Below are 19,154 nucleotides of genomic sequence, written 5' to 3'. Positions count from 1 at the left end.
GAAAAAGTGGTACTGTAGGTCTCTCTTGACAGGTGGTTTTGTTCTGTCCCCATGGGAACAGGTGGTACTGTGGGTCTCTCTTGACAGGTGGTTTTGTTCTGTCCCCATGGGAACAGGTGGTACTGTGGGTCTCTCTTGACAGGTGGTTTTGTTCTGTCCCCATGGGAACAGGTGGTACTGTGGGTCTCTCTTGACAGGTGGTTTTGTTCTGTCCCCATGGGAACAGGTGGTACTGTGGGTCTCTCTTGACAGGTGGTTTTGTTCTGTCTCCATGGGAACAGGTGGTACTGTAGGTCTCTCTTGACAGGTGGTTTTGTTCTGTCTCCATGGGAACAGGTGGTACTGTAGGTCTGTCAGGACAGGTGTTTTTGTTCTGTCTCCATGGGAACAGGTGGTACTGTAGGTCTCTCAGGACAGGTGTTTTTGTTCTGTCTCCATGGGAACAGGTGGTACTGTAGGTCTCTCTTGACAGGTGGTTTTGTTCTGTCTCCATGGGAACAGGTGGTACTGTAGGTCTGTCTTGACAGGTAGTTTTTGTTCTGTCTCCATGGGAACAGGTGGTACTGTGGGTCTCTCTCAAGTCTGGGACAGGTAGTTTTGTTCTGTCCCCATGGGAACAGGTGGTACTGTAGGTCTCTCTTGGCAGGTGGTTTTGTTCTGTCTCCATGGGAACAGGTGGTACTGTAGGTCTGTCTCCAATGGACAGGTGTTTTTGTTCTGTCTCCATGGGAACAGGTGGTACTGTCTTGGTCTCTCTCCAGGGAACAGGTGGTTTTGTTCTGTCTCCATGGGAACAGGTGGTACTGTAGGTCTCTCTTTTTGGACAGGTGTTTTTGTTCTGTCTCCATGGGAACAGGTGGTACTGTAGGTCTCTCTTGACAGGTGGTTTTGTTCTGTCTCCATGGGAACAGGTGGTACTGTAGGTCTCTCTTGACAGGTGGTTTTGTTCTGTCTCCATGGGAACAGGTGGTACTGTAGGTCTCTCTTGACAGGTGGTTTTGTTCTGTCTCCATGGGAACAGGTGGTACTGTAGGTCTCTCTGACAGGTGGTTTTGTTCTGTCTCCATGGGAACAGGTGGTACTGTAGGTCTCTCTTGACAGGTGGTTTTGTTCTGTCTCCATGGGAACAGGTGGTACTGTAGGTCTCTCTTGACAGGTGGTTTTGTTCTGTCTCCATGGGAACAGGTGGTACTGTAGGTCTCTCTTGACAGGTGGTTTTGTTCTGTCTCCATGGGAACAGGTGGTACTGTAGGTCTCTCTTGACAGGTGGTTTTGTTCTGTCTCCATGGGAACAGGTGGTACTGTAGGTCTCTCTTGACAGGTGGTTTTGTTCTGTCTCCATGGGAACAGGTGGTACTGTAGGTCTCTCTTGACAGGTGGTTTTGTTCTGTCTCCATGGGAACAGGTGGTACTGACAGGTGGTTTTGTTGTCTCCATGGACAGGTGGTACTGTACTGTAGGTCTCTCTTGACAGGTGGTTTGTTCTGTCTCCATGGGAACAGGTGGTACTGTAGGTCTCTCTTGACAGGTGGTTTTGTTCTGTCTCCATGGGAACAGGTGGTACTGTAGGTCTCTCTCTTGACAGGTGGTTTTGTTCTGTCTCCATGGGAACAGGTGGTACTGTAGGTCTCTCTTGACAGGTGGTTTTGTTCTGTCTCCATGGGAACAGGTGGTACTGTAGGTCTCTCTTGACAGGTGGTTTTGTTCTGTCTCCATGGGAACAGGTGGTACTGTAGGTCTCTCTTGACAGGTGGTTTTGTTCTGTCTGTAGTCATGGGAACAGGTGGTACTGTAGGTCTCTCTTGACAGGTGGTTTTGTTCTGTCTCCATGGGAACAAGTGGTGGTACTGTAGGTCTCTCTTGACAGGTGGTTTTGTTCTGTCTCCATGGGAACAGGTGGTACTGTAGGTCTCTCTTGACAGGTGGTTTTGTTCTGTCTCCATGGGAACAGGTGGTACTGTAGGTCTCTCTTGACAGGTGGTTTTGTTCTGTCTCCATGGGAACAGGTGGTACTGTAGGTCTCTCTTGACAGGTGGTTTTGTTCTGTCTCCATGGGAACAGGTGGTACTGTAGGTCTCTCTTGACAGGTGGTTTTGTTCTGTCTCCATGGGAACAGGTGGTACTGTAGGTCTCTCTTGACAGGTGGTTTTGTTCTGTCTCCATGGGAACAGGTGGTACTGTAGGTCTCTCTTGACAGGTGGTTTTGTTCTGTCTCCATGGGAACAGGTGGTACTGTAGGTCTGTCTGGACAGGTGTTTTGTTCTGTCTCCATGGGAACAGGTGGTACTGTAGGTCTGTTTACACAAGAAGTTTTGTTCTGTCGCCATTGGACCACAAGTCTTTCATGGCAACCTGGGTGTTTGAAGGAATATCTGAACTACAAATTTTGAAATTTCTGTTTAATTTTCAGAATTTATGTCAAAATATCTAAATTGCGTGTTGATATACCATGTATATCTGTACATATTATATATTCCTGACTGGATGGATGTTGTTCTGTCTAATCTGCTTTTCCTATAGAACTTTTATGTCCTACTAATCTCTCCTATTTACTGTTGATTTGTGACTCCCTGTCATGTCTCCATTCTGCTGGTAAACCAACAAGTTGAACAAACCTTTCTTACAGAACAGATGATTAATGGAACATATTGGTACTTGTCATCTGAAGTAGTTTGCAGTGCACAGTTGCGTCCCTAATGCATGCAAAAAGTTTATGATCATGGGTATTTCGTCTCTATTTGAACCCAAATAATCATTCTGGGGTTGTCATACAATGCCCTTTTACGTCGAAGTCTAGAACATTGGGTGTTCCTCACTCACTCAGCCACTGCTAGTCACACACTCACTCAGTTACTTATGCACACAGGAGGTTTCATTCTCTAGGATGTGCCTCATTCTGGTGTACCTTGTCAGATATCATAGTAAGATACAAAGCCACCTACTTGGGGTTTGAACACAGATTTTGTAAAGGTTTTACTTTTGTTTGTTTACCAGTTCTGATGTTCTTCGAAAATTTCATGCATGTTGAAGTTTGTTTTCTTTTGATGGTCTTTCATCACAGTGTGCTTCACTCTGTCAAGTGTGTCTGTCCTCTCCTGGTGTTCATTGTGATGTCTTGTCTCTGTTAGAAGATCCTGCACTGCTTAACAAGTTACAACTTTAATTAGAACGCTTGAAACACATACTCATGGTAAAAAGTATTGCAACACTCCATATTTTTCAAAGTGTCAATATGTTACCCTTAGCCATAACAAAGGAACTTATTTAAGCCTCCATTTAACCTTTTATCAGGATAAATTGATTCTCAGGGAGTAATTACATGGCAAATCTAAATGCAGACTGACTAAACACTGATTGACTTATGTGCTGATAACTAAGGTCGTTTTGATGTAATTGTGTGCGGTCACTGTTAAGATTCCGCCATGCCACCCTCAAGAAATCACATAAGTGTCAATCACTGAGCATAATGTCAATGTCTAGTACAAAAATATATGAAATAACAAACAGTTTTCGTCACTGTTGAAAAGTTTTGTCCTAATGTAAAAATTAAATTCATGCCGTTCCACACTCTTCATATATATTTATTAATAAATTGTTTCTTTAACAAAGTGACTCAGTCAACATCATAAGTTAATTTAAAGCAAATTTTTAAGTGATCTAAATTTTGAAATTTGATAATTGTTACAAGATTAGTAAAAGAATTTATTTTATTTTTTTCCTTTTATTCAATTATTTTTGTCCGCCCACTCTCTTGTTGGTTGAGGTTTGAGAACAGAAACACATAAAATAGTACAGATGGTCAAACAGTAAGGGCAAAATAGTTCTACTGTATCTACTATATTAAAACTAATCTCTGTGGGCCTAACTCTCCAGTCCTCCACAGGCCACACTTAGTACTCTGGTCAGTTAGTTTATATGTAGCTGACTTTAGCTGGGAACCTCTTTCACTCACCCGCCCTTCTTCTGCAGTGGGGGCGGTGGGGTAGCCTAGTGGTTAAAGCATTGGCTCGTCACGCCGAAAACCCGGGTTCGAATCCCAACATGGGTACAATGTGTGAAGCCCATTTCTGGTGTCCCCCGCCGTGATGTTGCTGGAATATTGCTAAAAGCGGCGTAAAACCAAACTCAGTCAGTCTTCTGCAGTGTTCCTTTCTACTTTATCGATGATGAGGAAAACCTTTGCTTTTAACAATTACATGCACAAGTCACATACTTGGTGTCTGTGATGACTTCCCATGCTATTCCCAGCCACATGTTGCTGATCTGTTCCCTTTGTCTTATATCAGTGGCAGTGTTGTGTTTGTCCTTGTGGTGTTCCTTGTGGTGTCTTTGTGATGTAACTGTTCAGATAATACTGTACTTTCTCATACTTGATCACTAACCATTCTATGAATTAAACCAGCTAGTGCTGGCATGCACAGGTATCACACGTATGAAACAATTAAATTGTAATTTGATTATATCAAAATGTGTTTTCAAGAAAAAGGGTGCCAATGTGGTCTAAGGTGCCACCATTTGATGTACAGATTTATTTTCCTTAGCAGTGGCAGGATCTGCTGATGGTTTATTATCTGTGAACTCCATACCTGTGCTTTTGTATTTTCAAAAGTGATAAATATTTACAACTCGCATCGCTTCAGGCTACCTCCAGGTTTGTGCTGGTGAGCTGCAATATGAAACTATTTAAACTGCCTGGAAACCCAACTCTTGTAAACCATGTATTAAGTAGAAAATAGTAAAGGTTTCAGTGCATGTGAAACAGAAAGAAAAAACAGGTTAAGGAAAGGTTTAGGCATTTGAAATGAACAACCTACAGAGCATAATAGTCTGCTCAAATGTTGATTAACATCGCATGTTTGCTGTGACAGGTATGAGAAGAAGACAGCTGCCTGGGTGGACAGCATCTCCACTGATCCCAACTCCGCGGACCCCATCTCAACTGACTCCGTGTCTCACCCTATCATGATTGATGATGAGGAAGAAGGTTCAGTTCCTGTGGACAAAGCTGAGAAGAAGGAGTCCATGGATTTTGATGAGCTGCCGGACCTTGACCTTCCAGTGGAGAAGAAAGCGGTGGTAAAGGAAGTTACGCCAGATAAACCTAAACCTCGACTGGCGAGGAAGTCCACGACATCAGTTCATTCAGGTGAGTCAGGCTGTCATGGAGGGAGTCACTGCTTGACTTCAACAATGTTTTAAACGTTTGTTCATTTATTACTGATTGGAGAGAGCTGGTTGTACAGTGATGGCATCTATTGCTATTCTGGCAGAATCTTTTGTACAAAAACCTCCCCAGTAGAGTAGACTGGTTTATGTGTTTTGCAACATGTTGTCATTATATCATCCAGTTGAATGAAAACATTAGTTACTATTGCTGGGAATCTGTAAATCTGGTCAGAAATAAGTGTTAAATCATCTTAAGGTCATGCATCCAATAAGTGTTCCCCATGGTCAGACTCTTAATACTTTGCAAAGGCAGATCCAGAGGCTGGGCCCTGCTTGGTTGACTTGGTTCCCCAATGTTAGTCACAGGATTGTCTGGTCCACACTTTATTATTCTCTTTCTGCTGTCATATTGGTGGAATATTGCTGAATGCAGTTCTATACTACCAGAAAACAATGAACAGGAGGTGTAGTACTGTGATCAGTTTTTATAATTGGGCCCCATGGTTTGCTATAAATAAATGATCTGCTTTGAAGCCCATATTTTAAAATGGTCAACCAGTTGAGCACAAAATCCAGAAGGATATAGCTGAAAAATTGCATATATGTTCTCGATTCACTACCAGCAATTTCCTCCAAGGGTGAGTTTACTTTAGTTCTCTCTTCCACTGTGTTCTGTTTATGTATGTCAGTGATAATTTACGACTGTGTTATAGAGTCCAAACATCCAGATGTTGATGAGAAAAAGATCATCCCAGGTTTGTTGATCAGCAGTGAGTGCACATCACATAGATACTGTAGAAGCTTCTTGTAGAAACTTACTTCACCTAGCAGTAGTCTTTAGTTGTAGAAACTTGTTTCTCATTGGTACAATCACTGTTTCCTTGTTTCCTAGATGTCAGTTGTAGTTGCTCATCACTAATAAAGGGGTCACAGGTGGCCCAGTCTCCAGGTGCTGCAATACATAGTGCATGCCACAAACTTACGATCGAGGGCTTCAAATGTTTGCCTTGATTATTTTTCTTGATCCATCACTTAAGACTTTCCTCACACAAGCTGATAGTCTGTGATATAACTAAAATACTGTTAGACACTTGATTCAAGTTCTGTATAATTCCTTAGAATACACTTCCTCTTCTACACCATAGCCATAAATTCCTGTTTGGCTGTCAACCACACTATGAATTTATTTAAAGATTTCAGCAGACGTTCTCTTCACCGCCAATATATCTAATAGTCCCTTTAGGGTTCCACCCATGACATGGCGTGATATAACTGGAATACTAATTACTATTACTAATGATTTCCTTTTGAGTCGACCTGGTTTTTGTTTGAATCTTCCATTATCAAGTGTATTGTATCTCCATTCTGACATATTCCATGGAAAGACCCTGACTGACCACCATAGGTTTGATTTGTGTGAGGCATTATACCAAGAATACCATGCCCAATCAAGCTACACTATATTTCACTGATTGGTCGCCTGAAATCACCAGTACTTGGTCCACTGTAGTGTTCTATCTCAGATACAGCGGGGGGCGGTGGGATAGCCTAGTGGTTAAAGCGTTGGCTCGTCATGCCGAAGACCCGGGTTCGAATCCCCACATGGGTAAAATGTGTGAAGCCCATTTTCTGGTGTCCCCTGCCGTGATGTTGCTGGAATATTGCTAAAAGCGGCGTAAAACCAAACTCAGTCAGTCAGTCAGTCAGATACAGCGGTAATGTAGTGTAATGTTTTAGAACTGTCTCCTGATTAGATCCGGTTTAGATATTAGATTTGGTGGTGGGAAATTGACTTCATATCCCTGCAATGCTCTGGAGAACTGAAATGCGTGCAGATTGAGATTTTCACAATTTGAAACCTGATTTGTGAAAAACATTGGACACAGGCAATCTGAACTTCGACTGTTTATCTTATATGAATAGATTTGTTAAATATTTCATGCACACAACACTTAAGTTAAATTTCAGTGATTCAAACTATGATAGGACAGTGCTTGGTATTTGCATTGATTCTAATTTTTTGTCTTTAACATTATGTAACATTAGATATGATAATGTTTTAAGGAACATAGCATATCAAAATTCTCTGTGTTATTTTAATCTTTCTTTGTACATGTATGTGTGACAGTGTCATAGTTTCCCCATTTAACTGTTGTCTTTGTAGTGATGTAATATAGATATTATCATTTCATCCTGCATGTGGATATGTAGTGGCACCACACTGTGTAGCTAGTTTAGCTGTCAGCACCATGTGGATATGTAGTGGTCTCGTGTAGAGTGTCACCACTACTGGTCGCTAGTTTAGCTAGTCTGAGCAACATGTGGAACCTGCAGGCAATTGATGAAATTGTTAAAACCACTTGGGAATAATGGATGTGTATTGTATTGCTGACTTTGATGATATACAATTTTGACAAAAGCTAACAGGGTCTTCTGCAAGGTGGCTTGGAAGAAATTCTGGGTGCTTAACTAACATGATTAACATAGAAATATTTGTATATAATAACATAGTTAATCAGTTTATCAGTGATGGTATTTGAGTTCTATTTCAGTTTATATTTCTGTATTGGATGTATGTGTGATTTGATAGCGTTTAGTTACAGAAGTGAATAGATAGGAATAAGCTGTTTTCTTCATCAGGACTAGATTTGTTTACAGTGTTATTCTATGGAACATGTGGGTATATATATATCTCAACATTGATCTTCTTTGGATATTCTGTTTTATTACACACCTGTGGAAGATACTGCAGTGTAATATTTTTACATCAATATTACACCAGTGTAATGCCGCTACACGTATGACGTCACAATGCTAATACCTCTGTCACAATGGTATTAGCCCTTGCTTGACTTGCGGAAAGCTGAAAGTCAACACAGTTAGTAGGCAGTTTCTATCAGTTTATGTTGGAGAGTAATAAACAGAATACTAAACTTGCTTCTGCGAAACACCATTTTTATTAAATGCGTGAAAGATTTAGTATCAAACTCGCTTTCGCTTGTTTGATACCAAATCATTAACTCATTAAATAAACATAGTATTACACGGAAGGTCGTTTAGTATCCTCTATGTCTTGTTCCATGGACGGATACAGCTGTCCTTATTGTTGCAAATAGTGACAAAAGACAAATACATGAAACTATACACTTGTATATTGGGTGCAGTGTTTGATTTGATATCAATTGTAACATTATTTCTTGTGTGCAATAACCATTGCCAACACCTTTGTTTTCATTACTAAAAATTCAGATAAGTTTCGATGAAGTAACTTTGAATACTGTAGAATCATGATAAACTTTTAACATGGTCTGACCTTCCTTTCATGGTGAGCGTGCAATGCCTATCTTCAGTTCAAGGATCTCAGCTAACAACTATTATCAACACTTGACATCTGTAAATAGGTGTTGGTACTGGGTGGCACTGTTGCACAAAGAGCTGCTTCCCTTGGGTGTACCAGGAATCTATTGCATTGTGTATGCTTCATGGTTTGCCAGCATCTTATCATCCGTCACACTGGGCTTTCCTCATACGTTAAGCTGACATAAGAAGTGGTACACCCAAAACACTCAGTTCATGTACTTTACTTCAACCTATAGTTTACTCTTGTGTCAGTATCTTTTGTTTTGGTACAAGACAAATATAACAAAAAACATGTGACCTTCTACTAGGGTTATTTAGACTCAGTATAGCAGTGTAATGAATAATACTGAGCCTAAGTTTACTTAGACTGAACAAAAAGAGAGCCTATACTTGATTTTTCAACCTTATTGGCATACAATGAATACTCTTATGATATCTCTGTGAGGATTCTGGGTTCAGATTGGTCGGGCCGATGAGGTAGCCTAGTGGTTAAAGTGTCCATTCATCACACTGAAGACCTGAGTTTGATTCCTCACATGGGTACAATGCGTGAAGCCCATTTTGGGGTCCCCCACCGTGATATTGCTGGAATATTTGTTAAAAGCGGTGTAAAACTAAACTCACTCAAGTCAGATTGGTCCCCAGCAACATGTGCTTGTGATACATGGTGACGGGATGGATCTGGTGGACAGGCTCATGTCATTGTAGCTTAGCTGCTTGTTGCTTATAGCATCACTGGATATTCTGGTCCAGACTTGAATGTTTACTGTGTACTTGTCCTATAGCTGGAATATTGCTGAGTCGTGTGTCAGACAAGAACAGTGAACGTACTGTTGCTGTATTATTTCAGATGTGAAAGAAGAAACTGATTCAGAGACTGAGCCTCAGAAAAATGAGAAACTTCTTGGTCGAGGTGAGTGAAGATAATAACAATAAGAGTATTTATATAGCGCTGACTGCCACCACACAAGGGCAATGCTCAAGAGATGAGTGTATACCTGGTTTAAGTCTTTTGTTTGACCCATCATAAGGGATAAATATTTCAATGTTAAAATTGTTAAGGATCTTTTTAATTTATTCATTTAATTCTTTTTTTTTTTTAAAGAAATTGATTTCATTAATGAATTTTCATTAATATGTTCTGAAGATAGATGTATTTTAATGATATGTAGTTTAGATTAGTAACTTAGATTGTGAGTGGCTGTACCCTCAAAGGGGGTTAAAGGACTGTAAAATTATTGTCCTCCTGAGAGGGTACGTAAGTCCCAAAACATTCAAAGTAAATTTACATCTACTGCCATTTTAATCGTAGAATAAATGTTCGTTTAATTTGTGGCTTGATTATCTAAAATTGCTAATAGCTGAAGGGATGATGTAAATCCAGCTAGGGGCCATACAGGAAGCAAATGTACTGTAAGTCCCCATGGTCCCTAGTATGGTGATCTACCTTCAGTTGTTGGCAATATATAGCCTGTTTTTACCTTGTATTGCCATCTATAGTTAAACTGTTTTAGATTTAATTACTAGTTTTAAATTCGAATCTGTGATAGTCTAGTTATTTTACTGTCCTTTGTTGACAGGTTTCTACAATTAACCATTAATTACTATGTATAAAATTAATTGTTCTCGTCACGATATGGCTGAAATATTGCCGATGTGACGATAAATTTTAACTCACTCACTCACTGTTTGACCCAGTGTCCTGATTTGTTAGAATTACTAATATTGGCACTCTGTACCAAACTTTAGCCACAGATGCATGGAGATGTCATTTATCTGGGGATGCTTGGGGACAAGTTCAAAAGATTGATGTTGGATAAAAACATGTATTCCTTGAGTCTTAAGACATACCGCCCACAAAAACCTTAATTCAGAAAATGCTAAATTCTTGAGTTTAGCTTCCTCATTTTTCCTGCTTTGTTTTCTTTTGGTCCGTTTTCTAGCAAGTTTGTCAACTTATGCATATTTACTTGGTGCAGCAAATCATTTTCAAAGTTTTTACAGATTGTATTTGCAATTCTGTATTACACATCCAACATCATTACAACATTACAACAGCCTTTGTATATATTTTGCTGTTTGTTCAAGCTTTACCTGAGAATACCTGCTAAGCAGTAAAGATCTTTTTGTAGTGAGATTTCTCATTTTATATTTGGCCTTCATGAAATGAGTTGTTTGTTATTTGTTTATTTCAGCCAGGAAAAGCACTGGTGGTTCTCGGTTTAAGAACTTACCGAACCCTCGAGCTCAGATGGGGCGCAAGGGTGATGACAGTAAGACACGTGAGTCAGAGAGTACCCCAACTGCCGGTCAGTCAGATTTACATACATCTCTCTCCTCCTTCTGGGAAACACCTTCCGTTGTGGATTCTTCGCACTTGGAGCTCTTCGTCAACATAACACCTATCTTGCCTCTCTAGTTGGTAGTGGAACTCCACACTCCACAGTGCCTGGCACTCTGCCGGTGCATGGAGTGGTGTGAGGACAGCTAACCTGTAGTTACTTAACTCTCTTTGGATTGGTCAACTTGCTGTGTTAAATGGTGACAGTTTGTGTGAAAGTCTAACAAGTTTAAAGCTACTGGTGCTTAACATGTATTCATATTGTTCTGTTTTTTACCAATTTTGCTCCTGTGGGACAAGCATGGATGAAACGTATATGGCAGTATAGGGCAGTATTAACATGAAAGTGGTAAGAAAGTACAACAGCTGTACCTTCTAGTGGAGGGGTTGTGGGGTAGCCTAATGGTTGAAGCAGCCGCTCGTCATGCCGAAGACCCGGGTTCGATTCCCCACATGGGTACAATGTGTGAAGCCCATTTCTGGTGTCCTCCGCCGTGATGTTGCTGGAATATTGCTAAAAGCGGCATAAACCCATACTTACTCACTCACCTTCTAGTGGACTTAATTTATGTGATCACCTCATGACCTGAACAGTCTTTGTTGAGTTGGAGAATGTTAAATTGTTACATTTTGTACTTCAGTCTTTATTTTATTCCTCGAAACCTGCCATGGGTTGGGCTTGTGGTTGAAGGGTTTGGTCATGGTGTCCTTCACCCTCTGTGATGTGGTTGCTGAGGCTGACATAACCCGACTCACTCACTTTCTGTTCAGAAGCTGTCCCAAGCAACCTATTGCTTATCATAAAGTGTTGCTAATTTGAATCAGATGGACAGTTGGTTTGTTACCTTGGTTACTGTGTGTCATTGTGCCACCAAGTTGGATAGGATAGTCAGTTGGTCTGTCACCTGGGTTATTCCATGTCATTGTGCCAGCGTAGCAGAACCATTGTTCATGTGGTCAGTTGCTGGTTTGCATGGTCCAGTCTTGATACCTTCCACAGTAATGTAGCTGGAAGTGTACTTACTGCGTCACAGTCACTCCACGACTCCAGGACTGGGTGACATAACAACAATCGCAGATGTTGATGTAAAGTTTCAATCTAACTGAGAATAGAAAGGGTAGATGCATGTAAGTGTAAAGATATATATTCTGTCAGCGGAGGCTATATTTGTTATATCAGACAGTAGGTTACCTGATTCCTTGTCCTACTATTGTTCATTGTGTTCCTAATGCCCTCTACATACCTCATTCTTCTTGTTAAAGGTGCAACATCACATCTCCATATCTTGATGAAATTCATGAACATTTACCAGTGTATACAAAACCTACAAGCCAAGGGTTGTCCCAGTATGTCAGTACACAAAAGGCAGCTAAACACCCCTTTCTAAAACATATACATTGTCTAAGCTTGCAAACAAAACATACTTGATATGTTCCCAAAATGTGGCAGGTATATTTGTCAAAAACTGATATTTTGCTTTAAATTTGGATTTTTACAAAAATGGAGGATTTTGTCATTGTGTTTAATACAACAATGTTAACAAGCATTTTGAAATATACATTTTATGAAAGAGAGTATGACTACAAAATTCATCTTGCATGTTGTGTGCCAAGAGCTGTCCATGTTAATGGTATCAGAAAGATTTTATTGCAGTGTTGACCATGTAAGAATATGAACAAAACAAATAGAATATATACAAAATCTGATTTTGCACCTTTGACATCGTTGTTGTAATCACTACCCATCATCACCATCATCACCATCATTTCTGTCATCTAAGTTCAGTCACATATTTCAAATCATGTAGAATAAATTCCTCAGTGGCTCTATGCATCGTCAACACACCACTGAGGGGTCCATTGTTACAGTGATCTTGGTATCTGCAATGGATACATATATTCAAGTTTATGATTAAAGTACAGATGCTTGTTCTTATTGGGGTTGAGTTGCATCCAGGATTCGAACCACCACTCTTAGAGGGAGGCACACAAAGTCGGTGATCTAACCCATGCTGTTCTCACAAAAAAGGAATCTTACAGCTAGTAGTACAGATGACATACTTTATGCAACCCTTTGACAAGTGTAAACTGGCACTGCTCATATGTCCAAAAGCTGTGAAAGCACAATTCCCTTCTGAGAGTGGTTAAATGTGACATGTGATATTTTGGATTACTTGTTTTTACTTTACTGAGAAAATGTAATCCCAAAGGTAACATATGTTCCATTTGAACACTTTCTATGTTTATAAAAATAGTATCACAGTATGAAAGTAAAGGTCACTTAGATAACGTCAGTCCAGATTGTTGGTGTTGTTACCAAGTGCAGCAGTTTGGGTATGAGAGTGAACTTGGATGACATGTTCTGTTTAAGTGTTGTGTTCTCTCATCTCATTATGCATTGCATTTCATTCCAGCGTTGTTTCAATCATATCCTGGTTATAGGGTATGTGAGATTGCTAGGTCTTAAATCATTAGCTTGTCACAATGAATGCCCTACATCCCACATGAGCTCAATATGTGAGCACCTATTTCTGGTGCCCCCTGCTGTGATATGGCATAGAGATTGCTGAAAGCAGTGTAAAGCCATACTCACCATCATGAATGTAGGCTCCAGAGAGTCTTGCTCTTGTGTGACATTGTCTTTACAATGTTCTCATCAACTGAGCTTTTGTAATTCACAAATGCATAAATATTTATCTCCTTATTGTTGCAACTGAAGTCTTATTACCTCATATAAATTAATTTGACATTGTATAATTTTGTGTAACAGATCTTTTGTTAATGAGATAGAAATTGGCCCATTCTAGCTTGCTGCTGCATAGCACATGGTGTGTTGCATAGCTGCTGTGTAGCACATGGTGTGTTGCATAGCTGCTGTGTAGCACATGATGTGTTGCATAGCTGCTGTGTAGCACATGGTGTGTTGCATAGCTGCTGTGTAGCACATGGTGTGTTGCATAGCCGCTGTGTAGCACATGGTGTGTTGCATAGCTGCTGTGTAGCACATGATGTGTTGCATAGCCGCTGTGTAGCACATGGTGTGTTGCATAGCCGCTGTGGAGTACATGGTGTGTTGCATAGCCGCTGTGGAGCACATGGTGTGTTGCATAGCTGCTGTGTAGCACATGGTGTGTTGCATAGCTGCTGTGCACATGGTGTGTTGCATAGCCGCTGTGTAGCACATGGTGTGTTGCATAGCCGCTGTGGAGCACATGGTGTGTTGCATAGCTGCTGTGTAGCACATGGTGTGTTGCATAGCTGCTGTGTAGCACATGATGTGTTGCATAGCCGCTGTGTAGCACATGGTGTGTTGCATAGCCGCTGTGTAGCACATGGTGTGTTGCATAGCCGCTGTGGAGCACATGGTGTGTTGCATAGCAGCTGTGGAGCACATGGTGGGTTGCATAGCCGTTGTGTAGCACATGGTGTGTTGCATAGCCGCTGTGGAGCACATGGTGTGTTGCATAGCTGCTGTGGAGCACATGGTGTTGAATAGCTGCTGTGTAGCACATGGTGTGTTGCATAGCTGCTGTGTAGCACATGGTGTGTTGCATAGCTGCTGTGGAGCACATGGTATGTTGCATAGCTGTTGTGGAGCACATGGTGTGTTATGTTGCTGCTGTGTAGCACATGGTGTGCTATGTAGCCACTGTGGAGCACATAGTGTGTAATGTTGCTGCTGTTTAGCATGCAAGGTTTTGTACTCTGTTTAGCACGTGGTGCATTTTGTGCTTGGCAGGAGAGAAGAGGGAGAGTCAGGATCAGCGGCCCGGGACCCGCTTCTACTTCCGTGATGGTCAGACCTGCTATATCATGGATGCCAAGTCCATGGGCAATATCGGCCGATACCTCAACGTGCGTAGATATATGTTAGAGGAGGTTATGTCAAAGTGGGAGGGACTAAGTCAATTGGGAATAGCAGAGAGATCACTGTAGTAATGACCTAAATGTAGCAGTGAGAGATGATGACTGTATTAACTACATGACTGTAGTAACAACATGACTGTAGTAGCAACATGACTGAAGTAGCAGCATGACTGTAGCAGCTACATGACTAGTACCACCATGACTGTATTAGCAACATGACTAGTAGCAACATGACTAGTAACAACATGACTGTAGTAACATGACTGTAGTAACAATATGACTGTAGTAACAACATGACTGTAGTAGCAACATGACTAGTAGCTACTTGACTGTAGTAACAACATGACTAGTAGCTACATGACTAGTAGCAACATGACTGTAGTAACAACATGACTAGTAACAACATGACTGTAGTAGCAACATGACTAGTAGCAACATGACTGTAGTAACAACATGACTGTAGTAGCAACATGACTGTAGCAGCTACATGACTGTAGTAGCAACATGACTAGTAGCAACATGACTGCAGTAGCAACATGACTATAGTTTGGCATGAAATGCATGTGGACCCGTTTTTTGTAAATATCTCTTCATCCAATGACCCAATCGATGTAGGCTATTTGCTAGAAATGAACACCTCTTCAAACCTGTCACGTGCATAGCTGGCCTACATTGACGAACATTGACCTTTATGACCCAACACTGCCGCTGTTACAGGTCATTGGCTCCCTCCCTCTGCAAGCCGTCTGCGTTCTGCTGTTTATTTTGTTGACAGTTACATAGACAGATTCTTTAATACAAATGCACAAAATCGATTGGGTCATTGGATGAAGAGATATTTACAAAAAAACGGGTCCACATGCATTTCATGCCAAACAATAGTAGCAACATGACCATAGTAACAATATGACTGTAGTAACAACATGACTGTAGTAGCAACATGACCATGGTAGCAATATGACTGTAGTAACAGCATGACTGTAGTAGCAACATAACCATAGTAACAATATGACTGTAGTAAAAGCATGACTGTAGTAGCAACATGCCTGTAGTAGCAACATAACCATAGTCACAATATGACTAGTAACAGCATGACTGTAGCAACTACATGACTGTAGTAGCAACATGACCATAGTAACAATATGACTGTAGTAGCAGCATGAACAATATGACTGTAGTAACAGCATGACTGTAGTAGCAACATGACTGTAGTAGCAACATAACCATAGTAACAATATGACTGTAGTAACAGCATGACTGTAGTAGCAACATGCCTGTAGTAGCAACATGAGCATAGTAACAATATGACTGTAGTAACAGCATGACTGTAGTAGCAACATGACTGTAATAGCAACATAACCATAGTAACAATATGACTGTAGTAACAGCATGACTGTAGTAGCAACATGACTGTAGTAGCAACATGACTGTAGTAGCAACATGACTGTAGTAGCAACAATATGACTGTAGTAGCAACATGACCGTAGTAAACATGACTACATGACTGTAGTAGCAACATGACTGTAGTAGCAACATGACTAGTAGTAGTAGCAACATGACCTGTATAGTAGCAATATGACAACATAGTAACAACATGACTGTAGTAGTAACAACATGACTGTACTGTATGACCGTAGCAGCAACATGACTATAAGTAACAACATGACTGTAGTAGCAACATGACCATAGTAACAATATGACTGTAGTAACAACATGACTGACTGTAGTAGCAACATGACTGTAGTAACAACATGAGTAGTAGCAGCTGACTGTAGTAGCAACATGACTGTAGTAGCAACATGACTGTAGTAGCAACATGACTGTAGTAGCAACATGACTGTAGTAGCAACTGACTAGTAACAACATGAGTAATGAGCAACATTTTAAAAGATAGATATTTCGGGCTTTGAACACAGCCTATTCTCATAACTGGTATTGTTAGCAAAAATTTGCTTCACGGTTAACTCATCTGTTTACAGCACAGCTGCAGTCCGAACGAGTGTTTGTACAGAATGTGTTTGTGGACACACAGGACCTCCGTTTCCCATGGGTGGCCTTCTTTGCTGGACAGTAAGTACACTCTATTACATACACAACCATATACACCATCTCTTACACAGGGCCTTCGTTTCCCATGGGCGGTCCATGGGTGGTCTTCTTTGCTGGACAGTAAGTACACTCTATAACATACACAACCATTTACACCATCACTTCCACAGGACCTCCATTTCCCATGGGTGGTCTTCTTTGCCAGACAGTAAGTACACTCTTTAACATACACAACCATTTACACCATCACTTCCACAGGACCTCTGTTTCCCATGGGTGGCCTTCTTTGCCAGACAGTAAGTACACTCTATAACATACACAACTGCGTACACCATCACTTCCACAGGACCTTTTTTTCCCATGGGTGGCCTTCTTTGCCAGACAGTAAGTACACTCTTTAACATACACAACTGCGTACACCATCACTTCCACAGGACCTCTGTTTCCCATGGGTGGCCTTCTTTGACAGACAGTAAGTACACTCTTTAACATACACAACCATTTACACCATCACTTCCACAGGACCTCTGTTTCCCATCGGTGACCTTCTTTGACAGACAGTAAGTACACTCTATAACATACACAACTGCGTACACCATCACTTCCACAGGACCTCTGTTTCCCATGGGTGGCCTTCTTTGCCAGACAGTAAGTACACTCTTTAACATACACAACTGCGTACACCATCACTTCCACAGGACCTCTGTTTCCCATCGGTGACCTTCTTTGCCAGACAGTAAGTACACTCTTTAACATACACAAATGTGTACACCATCACTTCCACAGGACCTCTGTTTCCCATCGGGTGACCTTCTTTGCCAGACAGTAAGCACACTCTTTAACATACACAACTGCGTACACCATTGCTCACACTATCACTTATGTCGTCACTCACACTGTCACTTACACCGTCACTCACACCATCATTTACAGCATCACCTTTACCATGTCTTCCACATATCTAAGCAGTAAACTGGAGCCACCCCATTATTCTGACACCAGTTTGTGCTGTGTTAGCATGTCTGCCTGTTTATTGCAGGTATATCCGTGCGGGGACCGAGCTCACCTGGGACTACAACTATGAAGTGGGTAGTGTCCCTGACAAGGTGCTGTACTGCTACTGTGGCTCCTCTCAGTGCCGCGGCAGGCTGCTCTAGAAACACTGTCTCCACAAACAAGGTGTTGGAGCAATGGGTAAAGTGCAGGCTGCTCTAGAAACACTGTCTCCACAAACCGGGTGCTGGGGCAATCGGAAAAGAGCAGGCTGCTCTAGAAACAGTCTCCACAAACAGGGTGCTGGAGCAATGGGAAAAGAGGAACACATTTGGAAAGACAAATGCACTTGGTGTGTGAATGTCATTTACACTGAGGACTTCAAGAGCTAACCGGTATAACTGCTGCATCATTGCCCAGGTACACCAGTACACAGACGAAAGTCGTTGCTGTCATGAGTGTCACAGAAAACAAGATGTTGCCATCATGTGATGTGTATCCATCTGTACACACTCATCATACTTCACTGTTGTCATGAGTGCTGAAGAAACACAGGCTTGACACCTGAACATACACTTTAGGCCATTGTTATCCTGAGTGCCAGTACGCCAGGGAACGCCGGGTACAGATGGACAATGGGTGTCACCTGCTCCTGAAGCTTGTCAACATGGCTTGATCCAGGATTCCAACAGTGGGATGGTTGTTCAGCCTGTAATATTTTACAGGGTACAGAGAATTGCCTCCATGTAGACTTGTTGGCTGGGTGTGTACCTCATCGCTGTTGTGTATCTTTCTTACCCTTGTTGTGTTTCTATGTTACCATACATTAGGTTTTGTCAAATAGATGTCATGTTGATGAGTTCTAAAGTAAGATGTCTGTGAGTATTAGCATCACAATGTGCAAATGGAGATATGATTGTTTCCTATATTGAATGTGGCTTCCTCCAGAGCCAACAGTAACGTGAACAGATTCAAAAGATGAAATGTACTGGAGAGTCCTTGCCAATTTGTGTAGAGCTTGTGTTTTCCTTCTACCTCAGATCACACCCATTCATCAGTGATTTGTTGCCTGAAAATACTGTAAAATGTTATAAGGGCCTTGAGATGAAGCCTGAGTTCCTAGATCAGGCTTCAGGATTTGTAACAAGCTACCGTTCTTCCATCATGTCTTCTTAGGGTCTGTCCTTTCTGGCATTGTCTTAATATTTCGTTTCCAATTCAAAACTCAAAATACATCCACTGCATCTTCAGGAAAACTCTGCATCCTTCTTGCTCTTTATGGACATTTGTCTTCATGATTTTGAATCAATTAGATTTATACTTGTCTAAAACAGCTCACATTCAATATTACTCCACAAAACAGTCACACATTTCATTT

The 19,154-nt window shown here is 41.2% G+C and overlaps 1 protein-coding gene and 1 long non-coding RNA gene across 2 annotated transcripts in view; both read left to right on the top strand.

Annotated features, from left to right (window-relative positions):
* LOC124288313 (histone-lysine N-methyltransferase eggless-like) overlaps window positions 1–18,026 on the top strand; it is a 53,438-nt gene extending 35,412 nt beyond the window's left edge. Inside the window, 8 exon segments of the mRNA XM_046724824.1 lie at window positions 4,869–5,146; window positions 5,880–5,921; window positions 9,377–9,439; window positions 10,722–10,835; window positions 14,607–14,722; window positions 16,714–16,731; window positions 16,734–16,804; window positions 17,823–18,026. Of these exon segments, the coding sequence (XP_046580780.1) occupies window positions 4,869–5,146; window positions 5,880–5,921; window positions 9,377–9,439; window positions 10,722–10,835; window positions 14,607–14,722; window positions 16,714–16,731; window positions 16,734–16,804; window positions 17,823–17,940 (820 nt within the window). The 3' untranslated portion in view covers window positions 17,941–18,026.
* LOC124288315 lies at window positions 244–1,035 on the top strand. The gene is made up of 3 exons (XR_006901422.1): window positions 244–336; window positions 447–501; window positions 857–1,035. It is a non-coding gene; the product is annotated as an uncharacterized LOC124288315 (long non-coding RNA).
* Window positions 18,027–19,154: the final 1,128 nt, after the last annotated feature.

This window comes from Haliotis rubra, unplaced genomic scaffold (genome assembly GCF_003918875.1).
Source record: "Haliotis rubra isolate DU_JTF1 unplaced genomic scaffold, ASM391887v1 Scf415, whole genome shotgun sequence".
Lineage (NCBI taxonomy): Eukaryota > Metazoa > Mollusca > Gastropoda > Lepetellida > Haliotidae > Haliotis > Haliotis rubra.
This window is presented reverse-complemented; position numbering and strand designations above follow the sequence as displayed.